At 37.7% G+C, this 24463-nt stretch overlaps 1 protein-coding gene across 1 annotated transcript in view; it reads left to right on the top strand.

Moving 5' to 3' along the window:
- The window catches only part of BRCA2 (BRCA2 DNA repair associated), a 36303-nt gene that overhangs the window by 5095 nt on the left and 6745 nt on the right, over positions 1–24463 (top strand). Inside the window, exons 7-19 of the mRNA XM_080347021.1 lie at positions 475–530; positions 1406–1520; positions 2968–4155; positions 5158–9936; positions 11112–11204; positions 12651–12720; positions 13118–13539; positions 14265–14455; positions 15072–15259; positions 17881–18051; positions 18365–18716; positions 19380–19535; positions 21449–21593. Of these exons, the coding sequence (XP_080203147.1) occupies positions 475–530; positions 1406–1520; positions 2968–4155; positions 5158–9936; positions 11112–11204; positions 12651–12720; positions 13118–13539; positions 14265–14455; positions 15072–15259; positions 17881–18051; positions 18365–18716; positions 19380–19535; positions 21449–21593 (7926 nt within the window). The remainder of the gene's footprint in view (positions 1–474; positions 531–1405; positions 1521–2967; positions 4156–5157; positions 9937–11111; positions 11205–12650; positions 12721–13117; positions 13540–14264; positions 14456–15071; positions 15260–17880; positions 18052–18364; positions 18717–19379; positions 19536–21448; positions 21594–24463) is intronic.

Raw genomic sequence — 24463 nt, 5'->3', positions numbered from 1 at the left:
GCATCTTAAAAATAGGGTTCACTTTCTCCTTTTGTAACGTAGCTGAAAAGATATTACTGCTCTTGTGGGAGAAAATAGGAAAAAAAATTCCTTACAGAGGCTTGAATATCTCATTGAGGTCCTTTGACAGAAAAACAAGACAAAACAGTAGTTCCATAAATAACTGCTGGAAAGGGGATTGGCAGTGATGCTGGTCTCAGGGTGGTAACTGGTCTACCTGCTTAGCAGAAAGCACCACCTGTGATTTAGGGTGTTTTGTACTGTTCTAAGGCTGCTTTTGTACACTCCCTCAGCCTCACCTGTAGGACTTCTTATTTAGAATTTTTAGTTAGTTTTTAGTAGTTTTGTTTACAGATTTCAGGTGCATTTGAAATAATTAAAAAAAAAAACCCTCCCAAAACACCACCATATTTGAACACACTCAGCAAATTGCTTAGAAGCAAATGAATTGACTTATCTGTCTTTCTTCTAAAGCCAGAGAGAATGATTCTATTTCTGGAGCAAAGCAACAAGGTGAAAGAGCTGACATAGTAAGTTTTAAGAGCTATGCTGTTTTTTAATTTCAGTTAAGCTATTTAGTTACATGTACATTCCTTGAACCACGAATAAAAAATTCCCTCATTTTGGTGCTACACCCTTCTGTCTGTCTGTTTCTAAAAGTTACAGCCCACAAAACTAACCTTGCAAAGAAATAACCACCTTTGAGGAATATTTTTGCTGTCTTTAAAAAAAAATCACTTGGATTCAGAAGCAGTGGTATTCATTCAAAGAGAAATCAAACCTAAGAATTGCAATATGCTACTTATCAGAGGGTTTCTTTGTTTTTCTTCTGTCAAAGTTTTGGGAGTTATTCTTTGGCTTATATTGTCCAATAACTTACTGTGCTCATCCACTATACCAAGAGTTGAAATTGAGTATTCATTTCAGACCTTTGAAATTGTTAGGACAGGGAGACTTCCTGCAAAATTGTAATTTTACTCTGTGTGTATAAAAGCTGAATGATTATTCAGACTGAAAACCAACCATGGTGCTAATAGGATTCGGTTACAAAGATACGTTTGATTCTTAACTACCTGAAACTTCACAGTTAACAAACCGTTACAAGTTAAAATAAGCAAACAGTTTCTCCTTCCTCTTGTCTCCTTTGTTCCTTTTTGAGAGGCTTGCTTAGAGTAAACCGCTGGAACCAGTCACTGCACTTAAATTAGTTATAGAATGGAACCTGGTTTGCATTGAAAATGGGTATTATCTGTGTATTTATTTTCAAGTGTACCCATGAAAATGTTACTTTTCAAGAGATTAAGAATTACTCAGATATTGTGGTACATGGTTAGAGTTGCTTGCTTTACTGTTAAAGTGACACTGATATGTAATGTATATAATAGCTTATGTCTTTGGCTTACAGGCTTTGCAAAGCTTTGTTTCCAACCATGATAAATGTCCTGGGACAAGTGATACAGGTTTGCTGTCTGTACCAGAAACTGTGAAGCCAAATACTGAAGATGACATCAAAGATTTTGGTATGCCTTGATGCTTTACTACTGACTATATTGTGAAACAAGGCTGAGGGTAAATTTACCCTGAGCTGACCTTATGGATTATTTCCTCTGCCAGCTGTGTACTTCCACTTCCTCAATTGATTCAGTTTTGTAAGACTAATTTGGCCTTAAAAAAGAGAATCAGTTTTTGTTGAGTCAGTGAATTAAATCAGGTTACCATGCCACCGGATGACAACCAGATTAGTACTGGTGTAAGTGAAGGTGTGAGACTGTATGAGAGAGCTGAGGAAGAAAAGTGGTGCAAGGCTCAAGGGGAAGTAAGACTTCTACATCTAGCAATTGAACAGGTTTAACTTTATCACGAAATTTCACCCCAATATTTATTATTCTGTGTTGAGCTTGTTTTTCAGTCTTGCTATACCCTTTCTTTGTTTACTTCAGCTATTAATAGCTCAAAACATGACAAATCCTTTAGGAAAATTAAATGTATGTTTGTTTGTTTCAAATGCAAACAAACTCATTCACTAGGCATTTGAAAGTTCTAACAGGGAAACTAGGTCTAAATTATAGAAATTGTACCTAAACAAGGCTTAGGAAAAAAAGTTTAATTATTGGTTGTGTGCCCAAGGACATGGATGTTTTCTAAGTACTTGGTTACAATTTCTTTTATATGAAAAAGCCTTAAAAAGTACTCTCAAAATAAAACGTAGCTATCCTTTAAATGTGAAATATTTTGAGAAGTAGACCTAGTTTCACACATTTGAGAAGGTAATATTTTGATTTGGTATGTATAAGATTTTAAGGCTGTCTACAAAGTCGAGTTTAGATTATTTTTTCCCCACTGCACATTGTTTCTCTACACAAACAAAATATTCTCATTATTTTTCTAATGTTTGTGCCAATCACTTGAAACTTGTTAAAAGCTTCCTAATAATTTAAGAAAACGAGAATATTTTCTAGAACCTTCCAGACACTATAATATTTTATATCAAAGTGAAAGATAGCTTACTAGAATCATCCTGAACTAACAGTTTCCATAGCTGCCAGTTATAGACAAAAATAGGCAGCTTCTTAAGGGGTCTGGTTCCTACCATCTGGTATAATTTTTTTTTTTAATCTTGTAACATTTTCTACTCATTGTCCTGTCTGTAGATTAAAAAAAAAATTATTCTGAGACAAATAGGTTTCATCTTGGAAACCTGCTTGATCACCACAGTCCTCAGGAGGGCAGGACATCTGCATGGACGTCCTTTGCCTCCTATCTTGTCTAACAGCTGCTGTTGGAGAACGAACAAACTTCTTTAAAGACATGCAGATTTATCTTTCCAAACTCACTGTTGGGTAAAGCTAATTACCGTAAAATTGAAAGCTGTATTTACCTATAAAAACACAATGCTGTTACTTAGTTATTTCCTAAAACTTAATTTTTTACTTCTTTTCCTCTCCCCATCTTCTCTAAACTGTATAGAGTCGGAGATGTTAGATGCCTTATTTGGTGAGATGAATAGCTTTGAGGACACATTCAACATGCCTGCTGATTCCAATGGAACCCTTCTGCTGATGCCACGTGCTCTGGATGTAGTAGAGAAATGTGAAATAAACACAGATAAAGCACAAGGAAAGGAGGATGTTCCTTCTGAGCAGTCTGTTAGAAGGAAGGCTGGCATTTCACATGACTTGAAAACAACAAGCCTGACTGAAAATAGCCTCTCTATTGAAATGAATGATTCTTTACTCCAGACCATTGATGAAGGTATGGGGGCTGTTAAAGATAGCTGTTTAGTAGGACATGAAAAGGAACTGGAGTCACTTACCATCACAGGAAATGTGCAAGATTATAGAACATATGTGTCAGCTGAGAATGAGAAGCCTGTGAAAGAAGCCGTGCCATCTTCATCAAGCCAGTGGTCTCAACTGAGCTTATCTGATCTTGATGTAACTCACTTGGAAACATCTGTATGTAGCTCTCCATCGTCTGACTTCTGTAGAGAGAAAAATTTAGGAGATAAGTCAGTGCTGGTGACCAAGGATGATGCTGTTGAAACATCTTTACTGAATACTTCAGGCTTCGTAAAAGCACAAAAGCTGTTGAGTGCCAATTTGTCAGAAAAGTGCTATGATGTGCGAAATTCTGAAAACAACCAAACATGGGAAATAACTCCAGTAAAATCTGTGTCTGTGAGTGTTCAAGATCCAAAGTCAGTAAAAGGATGTGCGGATGAGAAGGCTTCCAAAATGAGCTTCTTAAACTGTAATTCCTTTTTAATTGAAAGTACAAATGTCACGGAGTATTCTGTAGTCTACAATGGCAGCTTTTCCAAATGTTTAAAAGCAACTTCTAAATCTGTGGTAGCTGATGTTCTGTCTCACCCACTTGTATGTAGTGCTACATCTCCTGATAATTGCAATGACCTACATTTATTAAATAGTGAAAATACTCCTATGAAGTCTAGTTTTAAAAGCCTGAATGTGTTATCCAGCTTGAGAAAGAGATCCAAGAGATTTATTTATGCAATAAATAATACTTTACTGTATCAGGAAGAAAAAATACAGAAAGAAGTAACCTCTGAATCACCTGCTCATCCTATATTGCCACATTCGGAATCTGATTCACGTGAATTTAAAGGCTGTCGTGTGGCCAGTGTTGATGATCAAGGTATATTATTAAGCTTTTCTTCATTTGTGGAGGATTCTTTATTTATTAAGAGCCTTTTATGTAAATGTTTCCGATAAAAAATGCAAAATCTTGTATTTGTGATAAAGCAGCTCTGCAAATGGGAATCAAGATACGGAATTGGTCTCTTATAATAATATTGACAGAATAGCATTGTTTTCAAGTGGTCTGGTGCTACCTTACTGGTTTAGTCTCAGATTAGTTTCTGGAATAGAAACTTCCACCTTGAACCGCTATTCTAATTGACAAGCATAATTATATGTCAATGCCGTTTAGGCATCCATAGTGTCAAGGGCCATCTTGTGTGAGTTGAGAACTTATAAAAGGTCATAAAGAATGGGAAAGTTGTACTGTTATTCTTCTAAAATTAGTTTTAAGATTGTACATCTGTTTCTTCCAGAAGCACAAAAAAAAAATAAATTACATAATGAAAACAACCACATACTCCTGTTTTTAAAAACTGTTGTTCTTGCTAGAAGAACTAGTCCCTGGAGGTGTTTAGAAAGTTTTTAGACAAGGTTCTTAGGGACATGGTTTAGTGCCAGAGTTAGATCATGGTTGGACTCAATGATCCTGAGGGTCTCTTCCAAGCGAAATGATTCTATGATTAATATTAGGAGTCAAAGTACTTCTCTTTAAAGTTTGAAACAAGTCCTTATGTTGAGACACAAGGAATGGAAGCCCATCTCTTCAAATCTCTTCAAATTTCATGATGACTAACATTTTCTTTTTTTAACTGATAGCATTAACTGCAGGCTACTCACTTGTTTCTGGCTACTAGAACGTGATTAGATTAAGTGGATCTGTAATCTTGCCAAGGTGTTCTCATGAAAACAAAAGTGATATTTATGGTACCAGTGTTAAGCATGTGTAGAAATCATCTTATGGGCCAAAATTTTATTAAAATCTGAATTTATATTTGTTTGAATAACTGAGAACTACTTTATTAACATTGTTTTTTTTCTGTAATGTCTTTTCTTGTAGACTGCTTGCTTCTTTCAGAGAGAAAGTGTTTGCAATCGAATGTCAGGGAAAAGAATTTCAGCACTTGTACTTTAGAAATGGATACAATGGATAACTCCTCTGACAATTTGTTCAACAATAGGCTGAAGCAACAAGACCTGAGAGATTTGGGGGAAAATGCCAGAGAAGACCAAACTGCTACATTATTAAAATGCTTAGAATTATCTAATGCTCAGAAAGAAGACACAACAAATTCTTTAAATAGTGAACTAATTTCAAATATTAAACGTAAAGTTCTAACTTCAGCACGACTAATGGCAAGAAAGCATTCCAGATTGCTCCTCAAAGGCTGTTGCTTAGAGAAAGGCAAGGAAGATAAGTACATGAGTGCTAATGTGAATGTTGGAGCTACTGTACCTCAGAGCCTGAAAGAAGAACTTGTGTGGTCTTCAAGGAATAACGAACGTTTGAGTGATACACACCATGACACTATGTCTGGGACAAATGACGGTTTCAATAACACTTTGAGTCAGATCAGCTTTGGCATAAATGGAGTCAGCAGTGATTGCCACAATAAAATATCAACTGATAAAAGGTGTGCTACAGACCAGCGGTCTGTAGTTGACTGTAGAGAAGTACTTGGACCTTTGGGAATAAACTCCTCAGAAAATGATAATACTGCATTGAAACAAGGGGAGAAAACAGATGCAGCTGCCTTTTCAGAAGTTGTAGCCAACAACGAAGAGCCAAAGTCAGCTGAAAACAATGAAAGTGCTCAAGCAGCTGCTGTCAATAATGTACCTGTAGAGACTGCTAAAGAATTGTTAGATTGTATAGGTGATAGTTCTTTAAATGAAGTAATTTCTGAAGACAATAAGCAAGTAGCACCTACGTATTCCAGCAAAAAGCCAAATGAGAACATGAAGTATAAAGGGAAACCATCGGGAAATCTTAATGCATGTAGTTTCAATGTGGGCTTTGGTGGTTTTCAGACTGCTTCGAATAAACAGATTAAATTCTCTGAAGTCAGTTTAGCAAAAGGCAAAATGCTGTTCAGAGATATTGAAAATGAATGTTTTGAAGCCTATTCCATGGAAAGAGTCAGAAACTTTTCAAATCAAGTTAAAAAGGATAATCTGTTTTTCTCAGATTCAGAAAGCAAGTGGAGCAGTAATTTATCTGATTCTTTAGATTCACAGACAAGTTCTCTTGAGCCCAGGCATACACAGTTAATTCCACATAAAGCTGGCTTGTGTAAAAGCTTTCCTAGAAGTCAACAATCCTTGCAAGAAAAAAATCAAACCTTGACAGCAAGCCAAGAAGCTGAAATTGCTGAACTTTCTAGTATCCTGGAAGAAACAGGTAGTCAGTTTGAATTTACACAGTTTAGAAAGCAAAGTAACATGATACAAAGTCAGGCCTTTCAACAGTTTAGAAGTGTAGGAACACATGGAGCAAAGAATGTGGAAAATATTTCTGAAACAAGGGAAGATGCTGATTTTTGTAGCACTTTTATATCTGAAAATCAAGTAAAAAATGACAAGTATTGTACTAAGCAGGAAGACACAAATGAAGACACTCATGTGGTGGAATACAAAGGAGACAGTGGAGTGGTTTTCCATAAAAATGACAAAAAGGTTACTTTTACTAACTCAAACAGAAATGGAAGTAGAATGTCTGATGAGAGTTTTCCAGTAGCTAAACAGGATGGCTTTTCTAGTTTCGTAGGCTTTACTTCAGCTGGAGGTAAAAAAATAAGTGTTTCTAAGGCAGCTTTGAAGAGGTCTGCAGAGCTCTTCGGGGACTTGGATGATGATAACTATTTGCTTCAGTCTTCTGAAACTAGTACTACATGTCACAGTTCAAATGGGCATATGTCTTCTAACTGCAATTTTGTCAGATGTATGACAAAAGAAAACAAAGAAATAGTTTGTGTTTCAGGTTTCAAAAGCATGGATGCTGTTTCCCACACGGATTCCGTTGCCCACCATGCCCAGGAAAAAAACGAGGAAAATACTAGTACACCGTTTAAAGACAATACGGAAAATGAGAGAACAATATCAAAAAATAAAACTGAAAATTATGATAGTACTGGCACTATTGTCAACAGTCTATCATCTATTAAAAAGCATAACCAGAATCTTAGAACTTCCAAACAATTTTTCAGTGAAGGAGACTGCCAAGTTGAAGGTAGTTTGCAAGAAGACTCATTAGATGTAACATGTCCAGGAAATGCTATTACAACTGCAGAAGAACATAGTTTATCAGATGAAATGGAAAACCTCTCTCCTAATTGGAAAGAAGACGTAAAACAGGAAAATGAACCCTTGTCACAAAAATGTCAAACTCCAGCTGGTGACAATGTCTCCATTTCTCATGCAGCTTTGGATAATTCGCTACACTTGCTCAATGTACAATGTGGAGAAAGAGATGTAAATGTTTTGGAGAACTGTGACAAACAAAAGACAAATAGTACAAATATGGAAACAGAAGACACCACCCATGAAAAGATCCTGTTAGTGAATGAAAGTGGAATAAAATTGGGTTCTTATGATCATAATCAAATACCTTTTAGGCAAGAGGTGAATGTTGAAAAAATTGAAGTGAAGGAGAGTTATCTGACTGATTTTCATACTGCTAGTGGCAAGAAAATAACAATTGCTGATGGATTTTTGGCTAAAGCTGAACAGTTTTTTGCAGAAAATGATGATTTAGGAAAGGAATATTGTGACAGTTTTGAGAACCCCTTAATGAAAAGGAAATGTGGTAAAAACTGTGTCAAAGACTCGTGTGTTGAAAGCATTGTTCAATGTGATCCAGAAAAACTTGATTTTGGTAAAAAACTTGTTCCCAAAGAACCAGGAGATCAATTTACGCAAACAGTGGAGAGCAGTCCTGTTAAACATGCTGTGATTCTTGATACTGTTAAAGTTGATACATTTGTTAATCTAGGTAAAGATTGTAAAAGAAGTTCAGTAACTTCATATGCACATAAAAAAGCTGATGTCAGACCTGGAAAGCCAGAATTAGAATCCTTTCTGAGACAGGAGAGCGATGCTTTAACTAGAACTCATTTGTCTGAAGGTGGAAAACTGTTTGCTGAGAGAGAGACGAAATACTCAGCAAAAAAGAGGGATGACTCAGAAATCACGCACGATTTTCCTGTGCGCTCTGCTGCATCTCTGCATTTAATGAAGGTATCAAATGACCTTGCAGATAATTCTGTGCCAGGAGATACAAAAAATACTTCCTTTGTTGAGGATAGTAACAATAATCAATCTCTCCTATTAACTTCAGAAAGTAGCTCTTCACATTTGAACTGTGACAGTGAGTTTGAGTTAGAACATTTAAATAAACCTTGTGCTGATACAAACTGCTTCACAGACACCATTGTTAATGCTTGCGAAAGCCAGGCACTAGTCAGTCCTCCTGAACGTGAAACTAATTTAACCAGCTTAAAAGAAACGTCACTTAAGGTTGAAAATCAAAAGGATTATACAGAACAAATTGTGTTCAGTACAGCAAAAGGTAAAAGGGTTTCTGTTTCGGAAAATGCATTAGCAAGAGTCAGACAAATGTTTCAAGAAGACTGTAGTGAATCAGTAAAATATGAAATTGAGACTAAATCAAGAACTGATCAAGCAGAAATTGCTGGAAATTCATCTTGGGTCATTCATGCCGAGTGTCCTGTTAATTTTTTAAGTGCTACAAGAAGTGAAGAGATTAATTCAGCTTCATCCCATGTTATTAAAGTAAATGCAAGTGCTAGTGACAGTGGTCACCAAGATACAAACACATGTGTAGACTCAAAGTCTGTTCCAAATTCTCAGAGGCGACACTTTGAACAGAATGTTAAGCTTTTAGGGCACTTGCCTGTTCCAGATAAGCAGATAAATCAGCCAAATTCTTCTACAAGCAATCTTGGGTTTTTTAGTACAGCAAGTGGTAAGCCTGTACAGCTATCTGAAGAGTCACTTAGGAAAGCTAGACAGCTCTTTTCTGAAATGGAAAGTAATCATTCATCACATCTACAAGAACCGTTTTTAGTTGAGGAAGCTGTTGAAGAGTCTGAAATGCACACTAACGTAGTTCCTAGGAAAATGCAGGTAGTGTTACCAAAAGAGGAAGAAAATGCCAGCACTGAATTGATTTCAGATCCTGCTTTTGGGTTCAGCACTGCAAGTGGAAAGCAGGTAACAGTCTCTAAAAATGCCTATCAAAAAGCAAAGGCAATTTTAAAAGAATCTGACTTTCTAAGAAGTGAACTTGGCATTACAGATCAACTTAGTTCAATTAATGAAAGTGGTCAACATGCAAAATCTTCAATTGATGAAGTGATCTCAGAATCCAAAATTGAAAAAAGCTGCGATGAAGATTTTAACTTAAAAAACATTTATGCTGAGGAAATGAAGTCTCTTCCAAGCAGCCACCATGTCAAAATACCTGAGTACATACCACATAGTAAGAAAAATGAGCAGTTAACATCATTTAAAAGCAGCTTTCAGCAAGAGGAGACTAGGTCTTCTGGAAAAGGACAGCTGAATCTGGGAATGAAAACAGATTCTGAAGCAATTTCATGCAATGCTACTGCTAGAGCAGAAATATATACTAATCTTCCCCAAACTCCAAGAAATTACTTGGAAATGGAGGCTGTAGAAAGTGCAAGAGCTTTTATGGAAGATGATATTTCTGATTCTGGAGTTCAAATTGAAGCTTCACAGTCCTTCAGTGGCAGACTGGATAAAAACTTTCAAAGTAAGACCTTTGGGAAGAGGCACTTTGAAGACAAAAACTCATTTGGTAGGTCTTTGTCTTGTGTATGTTCAATTCCATATTTCTGTACGGTTGGTTCTTTGGGTGGTTTTTGCACATCACAGTGATATTTAGGTCATATAAAAATTGAAGTTCTTTCTCTTAAGTGCTAATGACAAAAATTCTTGCTGCAGATGATAGTTCATGTACTCTCTGCAGCCTTAAATGCACATTATGAGCTAAACTTGTGATTAGTAATTCTGAAGGTGTGCAAGTTTTGCTGATTTATCATGAAGTTATGGAAGAAAGCTACTGCTGCTTTTCTCCCGGAGCAGTCTTTTTTTTTGCTTTGCAGAAATCTCATGTTTCATTGAAAAATGAGTAGTAGTATCTCCATTTTCACCTTTTTGTGCCTCGTAGGTGAGAACATGGTTTCGTTTGTGCTGAGATTGCTAATCTGATATGAAAAATAGTTCTAAAAGCACAGCTGATTACAATCTAAAACTGATCTGTCACAGGGCTGAAGTGTTGGTACTTAATGCTTGCACAGTCACCCAGAGCTGTTCAGAGACCTGAGCTGCCTGAAAACTATTTATAGAAAGGTAGATTGCAACAGAGTCACTGCCTGGCGGCACAAGTTCAGGTACAAAGGCTGGGCAGTTGGTGCAGGAAAGTTTGGGTAGTCATGAAAAGGCAGATAGGAGTCTGTTAGTCCAACTGGAAACAATTGTGTCACAGTTGAACCATATCCTCTGTTACAGCTTCTCTAGAAGTTGTGTTACATGCATTTTTAGAATTCTTTAGGGATTCTGATGACTAAAAGTACAAAAAAAAAAGATGGGAGTGAGCTGCTCTGCTGAAATCCACTGGTGCTCTTCCTAAGGCAGCCTGTCTGTATGTTTGCTAACTTAAGGGTTGCAGATTCTGATTTGGACGGAGCAGAACTACTGACCACAGAAGATTCTGCAACAGGCCTCATTATATGGAGTTTCAAAGTCATTCTTGGTAACACAAAATACAGTTGTTCTGTACAGAGGAAACTTGTAAATTGTGATGCTGCTCTCTGTTCAAAAAGGCCATTTAATGCAGACATGTGATCTGAAAACCTGCTTGCTCTGACTTCTTGAATGTTTTGTTTGGAAATTATAGTTAAGGTAGACAGTACTGGTAAGAAACTGAACTTAAAAAGATCAGTTTTTTAAAAGTCTGTGTTTTTATCCCAGGAGAACCTCCAGTTAAAAGACAGCTACTGCTTGAATTTAACAGAACAAAGAATCTCTCCAGATCTTTGAAAGCTTCAAAAAGCACCCCTGATGGTAATTTTTGTATTCTTATGCTCTAAGCAGTAACCTGATGTCAGTTCTTATCTTTAGAATTCTTCATTTTCAAATAACCTAACATATAAGAAGATTACTTAACTGCTTCTTTTATCTATATAGTCATGGAAATTCAGGGAAGCTGCTATGATAATATCTCTGCTGACTTGAAATCACATGATTAATGGTATGTGTTATTGTCTAGAATCCGAATATATGACAGTGTACTACTCTGCAAGAACTCTGGTTTAACTTAGAACTCAGTAGGAATTCATCCAGTTTCTCACAATCTTAAATCTCACAAATTTTAGTATCACCAGGAAGAATATATTTTATTTATCTGTAATTTCTCAATTTAAAACCGTATCCACAGGAAAATAAGAAGGTACTGGTAATTTCATCATGTAATAATTTGTGAAGAATATACTTATTGATAGGTGTCTACATTACAGATGATTTTAATATTTTGAGTCAGTAATACAGAGGCTTATGAAAGTGAAATCAAAGTTTTAAAGTTGGAGTTGATGCTTGATGTGAAGCTAGTTAGTGATTAGGGTATTAGGATAATGGGATTTTTGGCTATGGCTTTTGGTTATAGGATAAGCTGTGTTCTTTAAGGAACTTCTAATCACTGCATGCTCTCACCTAGAATTCAGTAGCAGGATTCATCAAATATGTTGGTTTAACCATTTAATTGGTTCCTAAATCTGTTCTAAGCACAAAACCCGTGATTTAAAGAAAGTTTTAAATGGAATTTGTAAGCTGCTGCCAGAGAATAATTTTATAGCCTTCACATGTAAATATGTAAACCCTGCAGCAGGATCTGAACAGTGTTATTGTTTGGTGGAACAACTGAAAACAGGTCTAATCTCCAGTACAGTCTTGCCTTTGACTTCTAGAACATGGCATCTTGTACATATGACTACTTATATAAAACTTCCTCTTTGCAGCCTAAGGCAATAGCACAAATGAGGTTAAATTCCAGGCAGACCTGGTTTAGTTACGTTGATAATTTCAAGATAAGTATGTCCTTCAATGAAGGGAGGAGGAGTTTGTGCAAATTTGCCTTTTTATGTTGTAGCTTTTAAAAAATAATTAAAAAAAAAAAAAGCTAAGGGAGTTCTAAATAGAATGGTGAGTCTACCTAGAATTAAATATATGATAAACATTTCCCTTTCAGGAGGCTAAAAACATGTTGCAGGCTTACAAATAGGAACTTTTGAGAGTTCAGCATTGTGGTCCCTTACCCTTTAGATCTATTTGCAACTAGTGTGAAGATGTTTGTGTAAAAAGATTTTATTGTGGGGGAGGGGAAAAAGAGGAAAACTGTTTAAATCCACTCTGGAAACTGTTTTATATATTTACAATAATATAGACGAAACATGTGCTGTAACTATCCATCCATGTAATGTACCATTTCAAACTTTTTTTCTAATTATCTTACAGGCATTTTCAAAGACAGAAGAAAATTTATGTACCATGTTCCTTTAAAACCCATAACTTGTCAACCTTTTGGGTGAGAAATTGATAATATATTTGGAATTCTTCTAATGCAGTTTCTTAAAACCTCACAAGCTCTTGTAACTTTTAAAAAAACATATGGTAATAATTTGCTACCCAACTTTATAAAAGACTAATAATTTTACTCCAAAATAAACATCTTAAATTACTATATAACACACATTGCTGCAGTAGACCAGTGAGATGCTAAACAAATTTTATACTTGTATCCCTCTTTTTCTCAATAGATTGAAAATAAGTATTAAGTTTTTAAAATGTCAAAGACTGATATTTTGTCTTTTTATTGACGTAGTGTTGAAAGTTGTATTACTAAACAAAGAATATCAAAATCCTGGCAAATATTTTTGTCGGGAAGCTGAAACCTGTATGTTTAAGTGTCTTCATCTCTGTAGGGCTACTAAAGAACGACAAGAAGTCAAGAATCCTACCCTTACTGTACCAGATCAAGACTTCAAAGGATTCAAATCTAAACCTGCCGTTTTTCAGCACTGTGCACTGAGACAGTCTTCAAATGGTACTGCTGGGTTTTCTACTCCATGTAAGGCCTCAGCAAAAGAGAGTGAAGAAACAAGAAGTTTGTACCAATCTGGCAAAGCTGTTAAAACTTTTATTCCACCCTTCAAAACCAAGCTGACGTTTTCTGCCGGTGAACAAGAAAGCAGCAGCAGAATATGTGACTCACCGATCAGAAAAAATGTGACTGAAGAGATGGAATTAAATCAGGTCACAACTCAAGAAAGTATTGCTGAACCTCAGGACCACCAGTCTTGCATCCAGCACGCAGGAGACGCTGACCTGGAAAATGGTGACTTAGGTATATTCAGATTTTGATCACTTACCTACTGTGAGTACTGTCAGAATTGAACCTTTAAGGGTATTGCGTATTCTGTCAGACTTCTTCTTTAAATAAAAAGAGGCTTCTTCTTGCGCTTTTTTTCCCCCAGTTAAAATGTAGGCGGAACCATATAAATGGGTGATAGTGTCATTTGCAAAGAGGCTGAGTTTAAATTCTGAGCTGTTTGACTTTATTTTGCATGGGGGCTTATGCCTTCTAAGCTCTCTTAAATGTTGCAGTGTGTATAATTTCTATAACTATTGCAGTCAAATCATCTGGGCTTTTTCAGAAGCACTTGTGTATATTTGAACAGGTGCAGGAGCATTTGCAGTATATTTACAGATCAAAGTCTCAGAATTACAGACTTCATAGTCATCATCAACTAATTTGTGTTCATTTTGCATTTTCTATGAATATAGTTCAGTCTGAGAAAAATATGTGGATTTAACTTTAATTCAGGGACTTACATATTCCTATTCATTTCATATCATTCATTTCATATAAATATTCAAATGCCTTCAGTAAACACTGCATTTTAAAATGCATTCAACTTGGAATATTTAGATTGTTGCAGTTTCTGAAAATCTGCAGAGTGACTTAGAAAATACGCTTCTCTGAATCTGCTTTTGTAGTGTGACAATGTATCTTAAATCAATATATGCTATGAAAAGGTTTTGATGTTTTGGGGACGTTTTTCTTTGCAGCTGTGGTCCAGATGCTGACAAATCTCCGCTGTGCCAGAGATCTGCAGGAAATGAGAATTAAAAAGAAATACAGGCAAAATATTAGCTCACAGCCAGGCAGTCTTTATGTCATTAAAACATCTGCAAGAAATAGAATCTCTCTGAAAACTGCAGTAGAAGAGAAATCTCCTGGTTTTTATTCTACGGAAGAGGTAAATTGATATCTTTTTACTGTGCGTCTTTCCCAGGATCTGTTACTTAAGCAAACAAAAACTCAGTAGCTTTTGAATTGATACATAATTCCGTTTTGAGATAAGTATTTACAGTAGCTGTTATACCTGTTGCTACAGTTTTTAAGCAGCTTTGCATATCCACAGTCCTTCAGATTATTCCAAATAATAAGGGTCATAAATGTCTCTGTAGTGTTATGATCAAACACGAGAAGCACCAAACAAGGAAAAAAATCCACCAATTACAATTGCTATTGACTTGTAACCCTTATGAAGAGCTGTTTTAAGATAAGATAGTTAAAATTTAAGCTAAGTCTAGATCAAAAGCATCTTGCTTTTGGTACAGTAAGAGTACAAAGCTTATTGAATTTTTTAAAACTATTTTAAAGCACGTTGTGATGCAGTTCTACTGCTAAAATAACTGCTGAGAATTCCTCCATTCTCCTTGGATTACCTATGAAATGACAAAGTCAGACAAAAGCTGTCTCAACCTCAAGGAAATATTCTATTTGAATTTATAAGATTAGATATAGAAACTCTCGGCTGAATTCCTACTATATTGTCATTGTTTTGTCTTTTTCCATCTAATTTTTTGCAGCTTTACACATACGGTGTTTCAAAACATTGCCTACAAATTAACAGCACAAATGCAGAATCTTTCCAGTTTCTCATCAAAGACTTTTTTTGCAAGGAGTATTTATTAGCTGGAAATGGGATGCAACTTGCTGATGGAGGATGGCTAATACCTACAGATGAGGGGAAAGCTGGAAAAAAGGAGTTTTACAGGTACTGTTACTTATAAACCTGAGACAAGTATGCTATTTAGTACTTAGTGATTCTCTTATCCCCTAGAATAAATCCAACACAGTGATCTTTTAAAGCCTCTGAGTACTTTTTTACTGTGCATTTTTAGTATACATCTGTGAGTGTAAATAAAAATATTGTAGAATTGTAAACTTACTATGTAGACTAATGTTAGTGATCTTCGCTGATCACTAAGGAAAGCATACAACGTCAATTTAGAAAGTTTCTGGGGATTTTTCAACAGTGTAAACAGTCAAGAAAATTATTACTGTTTTCTGTTAATTCAGCACTTTACAATTTTGTTTAATTAGCATTAATAGTTTTTTGGGGTTCTTTTTCAGTTATAAAAGGATTTATTTCTGTTGGGCTCTAGAGCTGCTTGATGGGAAAGAACATTGATTGGGGAGGCGCCTAGGGCTTCTTTGGCAGGACAGAATCGAAAATAAGTTTTTTAGTATAATTTTTTTTTGAAGCTGATGTATGATTTGAAGGAAGCCAAGACTTCAGTAGTAAAACTCACAGATTCATTTAATAATGAATCTGTTCAACAATGAATTCATAGCAGCAGGCTACAAAGGTGATTAGAGGCCTAGTCTTTTATGAGGAGAGACTGAGAGAGCTGAGTCTCTTCAGCCTGGAGAAGAGAAGGCTGAGAGGGGATCTCATCAACGTTTATGAATATCCCAAGGGTGGGTATCAAGAAGATGGGACCAGACTCCTTTCAGTGGTGCCCAATGATAGGATGAGGGCAATGGGCACAGACTGAAGCACAGGAGGTTCCATCTGAATATAAGGAAAAACTACTTTGAGGGTGCCAGAGCACTGGAACTGCTGCTCAGCAAGGTTGTGGAGTCTCCTTCTCTGGAGACATTCAAAACCCACCTGGACACATTCCTGTGTGATCTGCTCTGGTGAACCTGCTTTAGCAAGGGGTTGGACTATATGTTCTCCAGAGGTCACTTTCAACCCCAGCCATTCTGTGATTCTGTGAATGCATCCAACTCTGGATCAGTGTATTTGCAATGTTGGAGGTAATCTTGATTGATTTCACACGATTTTCCTGTGAATAGAAAAGGTATTAAAATATTTGCGCAAAACATCTTATGCCTAGGGGTGCCAGATATTGGCCTTTTTAGGCAGTCCAGCTTCGTGTTCCTGTGGCAGCTTGTCTTAATAGTTCTCAGAGGTGCTCCTGATTCTGTGGTCATGCCATCAGATATATGGCTTTCCCCACATTTGTTTTTCAGAAACAGAAAAGGGAAACCACCAACACACTGCTAAATATCCCAGAATAGCCATAGTGGTTTTGGTGTCAGAACCTGCTCTGGGTGGCAGCATTGATCTGACCCTGAAATTCCAGATAGCCTCTCAGCAATTTGTAGAGCTTGTTCCCCAAGAGGTTGCCTTCAGTTCTTGCATCTTTTCTGGATTTGTTATATATTAAAGTATATGATTGAGAATACATACCTACTGGTTGGTCACATGAATCAGTCTTTTTATCCCTTTACGTATATTAACTGAATCTCCATCGGCTAAAAGATGTATACCTTCATTTAGTCATCTGTATTTAAGATCTTAATCTTGAACTGAATTCTGTCTTTAACTCTTGAACTGCATAGTCCCTCACAAAAGATTAGTAAAAATCTCCTAAAGTTTGAGATTGCTGTCTTCTGATGTAGTAATAATCAATTTTATGGTCATGCCTGCTCCTTATCTTCCTGTATATGCCCTTTTGGCTTTTAAACTGTTTATTTTCCTCACTCCACTGCAATGCAGTTCCTTAAAGTCTTCTTGAGACTTTCTGACAAGATGGAAATTGACTTTGTGATAGCACTTAACTTGTGTTCTAGTCAGTCTAATGGCTTAGCAATTTGAATCTCTGGTCTAATTCTTTCTCTTCCTCCTTTAATGAAAGGCCTTCCTAGTGACTCTGAGAGCTGGAAAAATAGATGTTTCAAACCCAGCTCATGCAGGTCATGGTGGTACAGCTTGGACTCAACAAAGAATGGAAGTCTATTTCAGTGGTCACTCCATGGAGAGAAGAAAGTTCTTCAGTAGCAACTGAACGTTCTTTGAAATGTGTTGTCCACATGCATGCTTAATAACCAAAACAAAACCAAAACACCCAAACCACACCTCTAGAAACCGTGAAGTAGAAGGGAATGTATTGTAATGAACTTATCAAGCAGGTAGGGGAAATTCCAGGGCTGAAAGGGCACTGAGCACACGTCTGTCCCCATGCTATGTGCATAACTGTGTGAAGCTGGCAGAGCATGGCCCAGGAACTACTGCTGTGGTCAAAAAGTCTCCATTTCAAGAATGCACACATATATGCACATGCATACATGCATGTGCACACAGATGTATGTACCTGTATGTATGCGTATGCACATGCATGTTGCCAAAGTGTGTAAGCACAAAGTATCCGTATTCAGACAATAACCAGATCAGGTTATAGAATGTAACATTCCTGTTTTCACCATAATAAATGTTCCTTTATTAATGTTGCCTATGCACCTACACTGATTACAATGCTAAGGAAAAATAGGCAAGTAAAAACTTACAGTGTCTTTCAGGTTAATTTATTAACACTCTATTTGCAGAGCCCTCTGTGACACTCCTGGTGTGGATCCCAAGCTAATAACAGAGACCTGGGTTTACAATCACTATAGGTGGATTGTATGGAAACTGGCAGCCATGGAAGTGTCTTTTCCACATGAATTTGCTAACAGATGTTTGACACCAGAAACTGTGCTGTTGCAGTTGAAATATAGGTACGTGTATAGCAAGGTATTTTGAGTTATAATTTGTGATGCTGTGTGCCTTCTGGTTCCTGATATTACAAAATAAGCACCTCTACCTTTCATTTACTGTTTATCAGAATGCCTATGTTGTTAAACTCATGTATATCAGTATTAAAGATAGAGTGCATGTTATTTACACAAATTTAGATAACATTTGCTTTGCTACAGTTGTATTTAATCATGTAGATTGTTTAGGCAATCGTTTGCTACAGTCAACTTAAAGAAAAAACAATGTGATGGATTTTGTCTGATTTAACAAAGCTTTATGAATTCTTTTTTGTAGGTATGATTTGGAAGTTGATAAAAGTAAGCGATCAGCAATCAAAAAAATAACGGAAAGAGATGATGCGGCAGGTAAAACACTTGTACTGTGTATTTCTAAAATCATATCGCTGAACACCGTTGTATCTCCTAGCAGTAGCAATAAAAACCTGGACAGTAAAAAAGCAGCAGCAATAATTGAAGTTACTGATGGCTGGTATGGGATTAGAGCTCTTCTGGATCCACCTCTCAAAGCTTTCTTACATAGAAGAAGGCTGACTGTTGGTCAGAAGATCATAGTGCACGGAGCAGAACTTGTTGGCTCTCAAAATGGATGTACGCCACTGGAAGCCCCAGATTCCCTTATGTTAAAGGTAAAACAAAATACCAGTTCAGCTTGATTGGATGTGACCAAGACACGTGATAGATGCTATTTAGTTAAGCCATGTTTTCTAAACAGAAAAAAAAATTGTCATGTCTCTACAAACAGATGCAGTTTAATAACCAGATTTGTAAGACATGTCGCAAGGTTGCTGACGCTGTTCAATAGGGTTGGCAGAGAAGTTCATAATATAAAATTCTGCCAAGCTTTGTTGCATGTTTTGACAGTAGCAGATCCTTAATTTTGTTAAGCAGTAAGTTACAAGAAGTATTTATCCATTGCAGACAATATGGAAGTTGAAGGAAGAAAAAAACAGGTCATGAAAGGGTGGGCTTGGGTTGGGAGCGTCTTGACTTGTTTGAGGATGATTAAAGTGCTGGGTGGAGTTTCAGCATAAAAATGTTGCTCCTCTGGTATAAAGCAATGGTTTGTCTCATAGATGCTCTTTCCTAGAGAATTTTAACTGATCAGATTTTTACTTCCTGTTTAAAATACATTCTTCAATGTGAAAAGAGACCTTGAAATGTTCAGGTGTAGAAATGAGGCATTCTTAGTGAGGTCAGTGTGAAAATAGTCTTTCCTCTAGATATAAGAAGTTGGATATCTCTTTTGACTTACCTGTGACAGTTTATCATTCAACGTTTAACTTATTCAGATTTCAGCGAACAGCACCCGGTGTGCACGGTGGCACGCAAAATTAGGATTTCATCGGGATCCCAGACCTTTTCCTTTGCCTTTGTCATCGCTTTACAGCGAGGGTGGTGCAGTGGGGTGTGTTGATGTGGTTATTCAAAGAACTTATCCTCTTCAGGTATGGTATAAATATTTTATTAATCTAACAGGTACTATGAGATCTAAATTGTATTAGTTAATTGCTGTATCATTCCTCAAATCAGACATAATAGAGCTATGAAATTTAAGAAAAGGTACCATTATGTGTAAAATGAACAGGAACAGTTCTTGCAGTGTGAATATATTTGATATTTCAGGACTAGAGTATCCTGCTGTAAGAAGTACATGAGTTTATGCCCAGTATCTACTGGTTGGCTTTGCTCGCAGCTTCAAAAAGCCAGAAATAATTGAATTTCAGTTCTATAATGTAAAAAGCACAGCACTTGTTTTTAAAGGAGAAAAAAGTTGACAGTTTCTACTCCAAGTAGAAGTGAAACCCATTTTTTTCTGTTATTAACATGCATATCTCTGCAAAGAAGTTAAATATTTATAACCATTAGTAAGATTACTTTTTCTTACATGTGGCTGGCTATATTGTGTAAGATCTGTTATTTTAAAATATTACTGAAAATACAATGTGATTATTGTGTAGAATAGAATGAAGATACCACTTGATATCCAGACATTTTAAATAGAGTTAGGCTTCACTGGAACTGCTAGTTCTTTTAACAGTACAAAAGAAACAATACTTTTGTTAGTAATCAGTCCTCTTAATATTAACAGTTTAACCAGGACACAGCTTTCAGTTACTTGGCATGTACATCTTGGGATTTTTTTTTTCATTGCTTGTACAACTCTTAGAACTAACATTTCTTTAGGTCCCAGAAAGGGGATTGTAATCTGTAACCACATCACAGTAAATGGCTTGCAGGCTGGGGAGGAAACTGGTGCTTTGTACCTCACTATATCAAGAGATTGATGTGCTGATGTAGATGTTTTTCTTAAAACACTGGGACTCTTGCTCAAACATTCCAAAATGATAGGAAGACTTGGGCTGTCTCCTTTCACTTCAAGAGTCAAGGAGTGTAGGAATCACAGTAACCCTTATTAAAGGTGTCAAGCTGTGAATAGTGCAGGAAATACATGGCATATAGTCAGTGTATCTCAGCAATTCACTGGCTTGGAAGGATTAGTCCTTCAACCCTTCTCAGCCTGCTCTCACTATACTGTCTTGTTGCTTTTCTTTGCTAAACCTAGAGCTCTCCTGATCCTGTTGCTTACCTGATTTAATTCACTAAACCAGGAGTAAGTAACTAACTCATAATAATCATAATTAAAATAATAAACAACTAACAGCACACAACAAACTGCTGTCTGTTGAATTAACAAACTGATGTGGTCTAGTGAGGTCAGATGTGTGCTAGAGCCAGTGTGAGGGAGGGGATGGGATGGCACAGCAAAGGGGAAGGCACCACTTTCAGCAGCCTGACCTCTTTGTTTGGCTCACCTGTCTCTTCACATCAGGCAAGCCAGTTCTGGCAGGCTTGTGGACAAGGCTGTAGTCCTATGGAACCATTTTGGGCAGAAAAAGTGTAAAAGCATCTGCAGACCACCACCATAGTTCTTCTACAGCATCTAATCTAGCATGTTAAAACAGACAGTACAGTTGATGTGGAAAAACAAATTGGGTAGAATGCAGTTCTGATGTATTTTCATGCACTGAGTTTGGTTTATAATTTACTGTACCCAGCAGTAGGTTCCAGCTATGCTCTAAATTACGTCATCAATACCTATTACTATAAGCTATGGTTTCTTCAGCTGTTAAATCATGCAGTTTTGGCTACTGCTCCATTCTGTCTGTGTATCTTTAAAGCAAAGATTTACCAACCCATGCTGTGGGGTTTTGCATTTTATCTGTTATCATGAAAGAACTTATGATCTATTGCCTGTTCATTTTTTAAAGCATTTTGATTATCAGTGAGTATTAGAAGGAAACTAGACGAGGTTAAAAGTCTAAAAAGTCTGGGTTTTGTTTGAATCTTTTTACTTCAGTGGATGGAGAAGACATCAGCTGGTTCATATGTGTTTCGTAACAACCGAGCTGAAGAAAGGGAAGCTGCCAAGCATGCAGAGGATCAGCAAAAGAAACTGGAAGCTCTGTTTGCAAAAATCCAAGCAGAATATGAAAAGCATGAAGGTAAAGCTTTCATTGTTTCAGAACATGTAATAACACAGAAACTTATTTGTTTACAGAAGAGTCTAGAGAAAGTGGCAAAAATTTCTCTGGTGGTAGAGAAGCTGAGAGAGGATGTTGGGTTATTTACTTTTTGTTGGTTTGTTGTTGTTGTTGTTGTTATTAGTGTGTTTTTAGGTTTTTTACTTTCAATGTATCAAAATCTTTCAGTACAAAACAGTTATATACTTACTTTCTTGGCTTTATAGCTATCTAGGAAACTCTTCTTGAATGTGTTGCTAGCCAGACTAATAAAAAATTACTGTTGAGATGTTGCTCAGGGAGGTGCTACAAAATTGTAGAATTGTTCATTCCAATCTCTTCAAGGGCCTGACACTGTAATATTTCACCCAGAGTTGGGCGCTGCTTAGGTTGTATCTCAGTAGGCCCGAACACCAAGTCTGAGCATCTGTCATGTCCTGCCCAGAGATATGAGGTAGGGGAGAGAAGTGACTCAGGTTCATGGGTCCCCTTGGTTGGAAAACAGTACATACAGTACTTAAGGTCTATAAACAAAAAGCTTTTATATTTGCAGCTTGGCCCAACTGGCAAATGATTTGGTAGCAGAAGGAATTATATTATTGTAGGTTCAGTTGGTAAACATAAAAAATTTGCAGCGCATGTGGGGCTGTAAATCTTACATTACTGTGTTATTTATAAAAAGGAAAGCAAAAGAATAGAAGTATAGGAAAGAAGGGAGAGGGAGAGAAAGATATTGCCATCCTTATGGCTCCACTTTATGTATGATGGGGTTTGTAGCGTCAGATCCAGTGACGTGTGGCATCCTCTGATGTCTTGTTCAGTTCATGTGGTGAGACTGGTGGGCAGAGTGGTCCTCAGGATGGTGGGTGGGCACCAGGACTGCTTGTACAAGGTGCAAGCCTCTACAGTCCTCTGGATTGCCTGCTTGCTCATCCTTGGCCTTTCGTGCAGGTGTTACTGGGGGTTGATTGTGAAATACAGAAATGTCCTGAAGGGTCTTGAGTCACCTTGAAGGGTCTCAGCTTTTCCCTTAGTGTCATGCTGGGCCTATCAGAAGACGGAGCTGTGTGCTCTGCAACATGCCCATCACTTCCTGTGTCAGGCAGCCTTTGTCTGTAGTGTAGATGTCCCACCTCCTGTGGCTGGATGAAGTGTTTTTGCAACAATGTTTGAGCTATTATCCTTTTCAGTCTCTGACAGCACCTTTCCTCACAAACATTGCGAGACCATGGAGATACTGAGGTTACTGGAGCTGCTAAATGGGACAGGGACCCTGGTGACACAGGATGTGGAGAACTACCAGTCCCAGCCTTCGGCAACCCCAGGCCATGGAGACTAGGGAAAAGTCTGAAGCAAGGAACACGTACACTTGGGGGAAGAGAATCAAGCTGGAGAATATTTACACAAGCTGGACATAGGCAAGTCTGTGGTCAGTGATGGGATGAACTCACAGGTGCTGAAGGAGCTGGCTGTTTTTGTGAAGCTGCTCTTTGAATTATCATGGTGATTCATAGAGGTGCTTGAAGACTGGATGAAAGCAAATGTGTCTCCTGTCTTCAGAAAGGAGGACCCGGAGGACTAACTACAGGCCAGTCAGCCCTACCTTGATCCCTGAGAAGATGATGGAACAACTAATCCTGGAAACCATTTCCAGGCACATGAAGGACAAGGAGGAGATTTGGAGTAGTCAGCATGGATTCATCAAGGGGAAGTCATGTTTGAATAACCTGACAAGCTTCTGTGATGAAATTACTGGCGTGGATAGATGAGGCGAGAGCAGTGCATTATTGTATACCTTGACTTCAGTAACGTTTTTGACACTGTCTCCCTTAAGATCCTCACAGAGAAGCTGGTGAAGCATGGGCTAGATGAACAGACAGATGGATTCAAAACTGGCTGAACAATTGGGCCCAGAGGGTGATGATCAGTGGCGCAAAGTCTGTTCGGAGGCCAGTAACTAGCAGTGTACTCCAGGGGTCAACACTGGGTCCAGTCCTGCTTTAACATCTTCATTAATGATCCGGACAATTGGGCAGAGTGTAATTTCATTAGGTTTGCTGATGATACAAAATTAGGATGAGTGACTGATACACTAGAGGATTGTGCTGCCACCTGGAGGGATCTCAAGGAGCTGGGCAGACAAGAACCTTGTGATATTCATCAAAGGGAAGTGTAAATCTTGCACCTGGGGAGGAGGCAGGCCCAGGCACCAGTATGTGCTTGGGGCCGCCCAGCTGGAGAGCAGCTTTGCAGAAAAGGCCCTGGGGGTCCTGGTGGACAAGTTGAGGAGTGTTGCCAGAAGGTCTAAGGAGGTGATCTTTCCCTTCTGTTTAGTATTGGTAAGGCCACATATGGTGTATTGTGTCAGGTCCAGGCTTCCTAGTACAAGAAAGACATGGGGCCAACAAAGTGCCATGAAAATTAGTAAGGGTTTGGAGCATCTAACATGGGAAGAAATGCTGAGGGAGCTGGGAGTGTTCAGCTTGGAGAGGAGAAGGCCCAGAGGGATCTGATTAAGGTACATAAATACCTGGAGGGAGGGTGCAAAGAAGATGGAGGTAGGCGGTGCCCACTGACAGGACCAGAGGCAATGGATGCAGGCTGAAATGGAGGAGGTTCCTTCTGGGCATCAGGAAACTCTTTTTTTCCCTCTGAGGGTGACTGACAGCGTTGCTTAGAGAGACTGTGAAATCTCCATCCTTGGAGGTAGTCAAAAACTCGCTGGACATGGTCTTGGGCAGCCAGCTGTAGATGACCCTGCTTGAGCAGGAGGGTTGGCTAAGATGATCTCCAGAGGTCCCTTCCAACTTCAACCATATTTTGGTTCTGTAAGAGTAGAACACCGCACAGCT

This window comes from Nesoenas mayeri, assembly GCF_963082525.1.
Source record: "Nesoenas mayeri genome assembly, chromosome: 1".
NCBI lineage: Eukaryota > Metazoa > Chordata > Aves > Columbiformes > Columbidae > Nesoenas > Nesoenas mayeri.
Note: the sequence above shows the minus strand (reverse complement) of the source record. Positions and strands in the feature narration are given on the sequence as shown.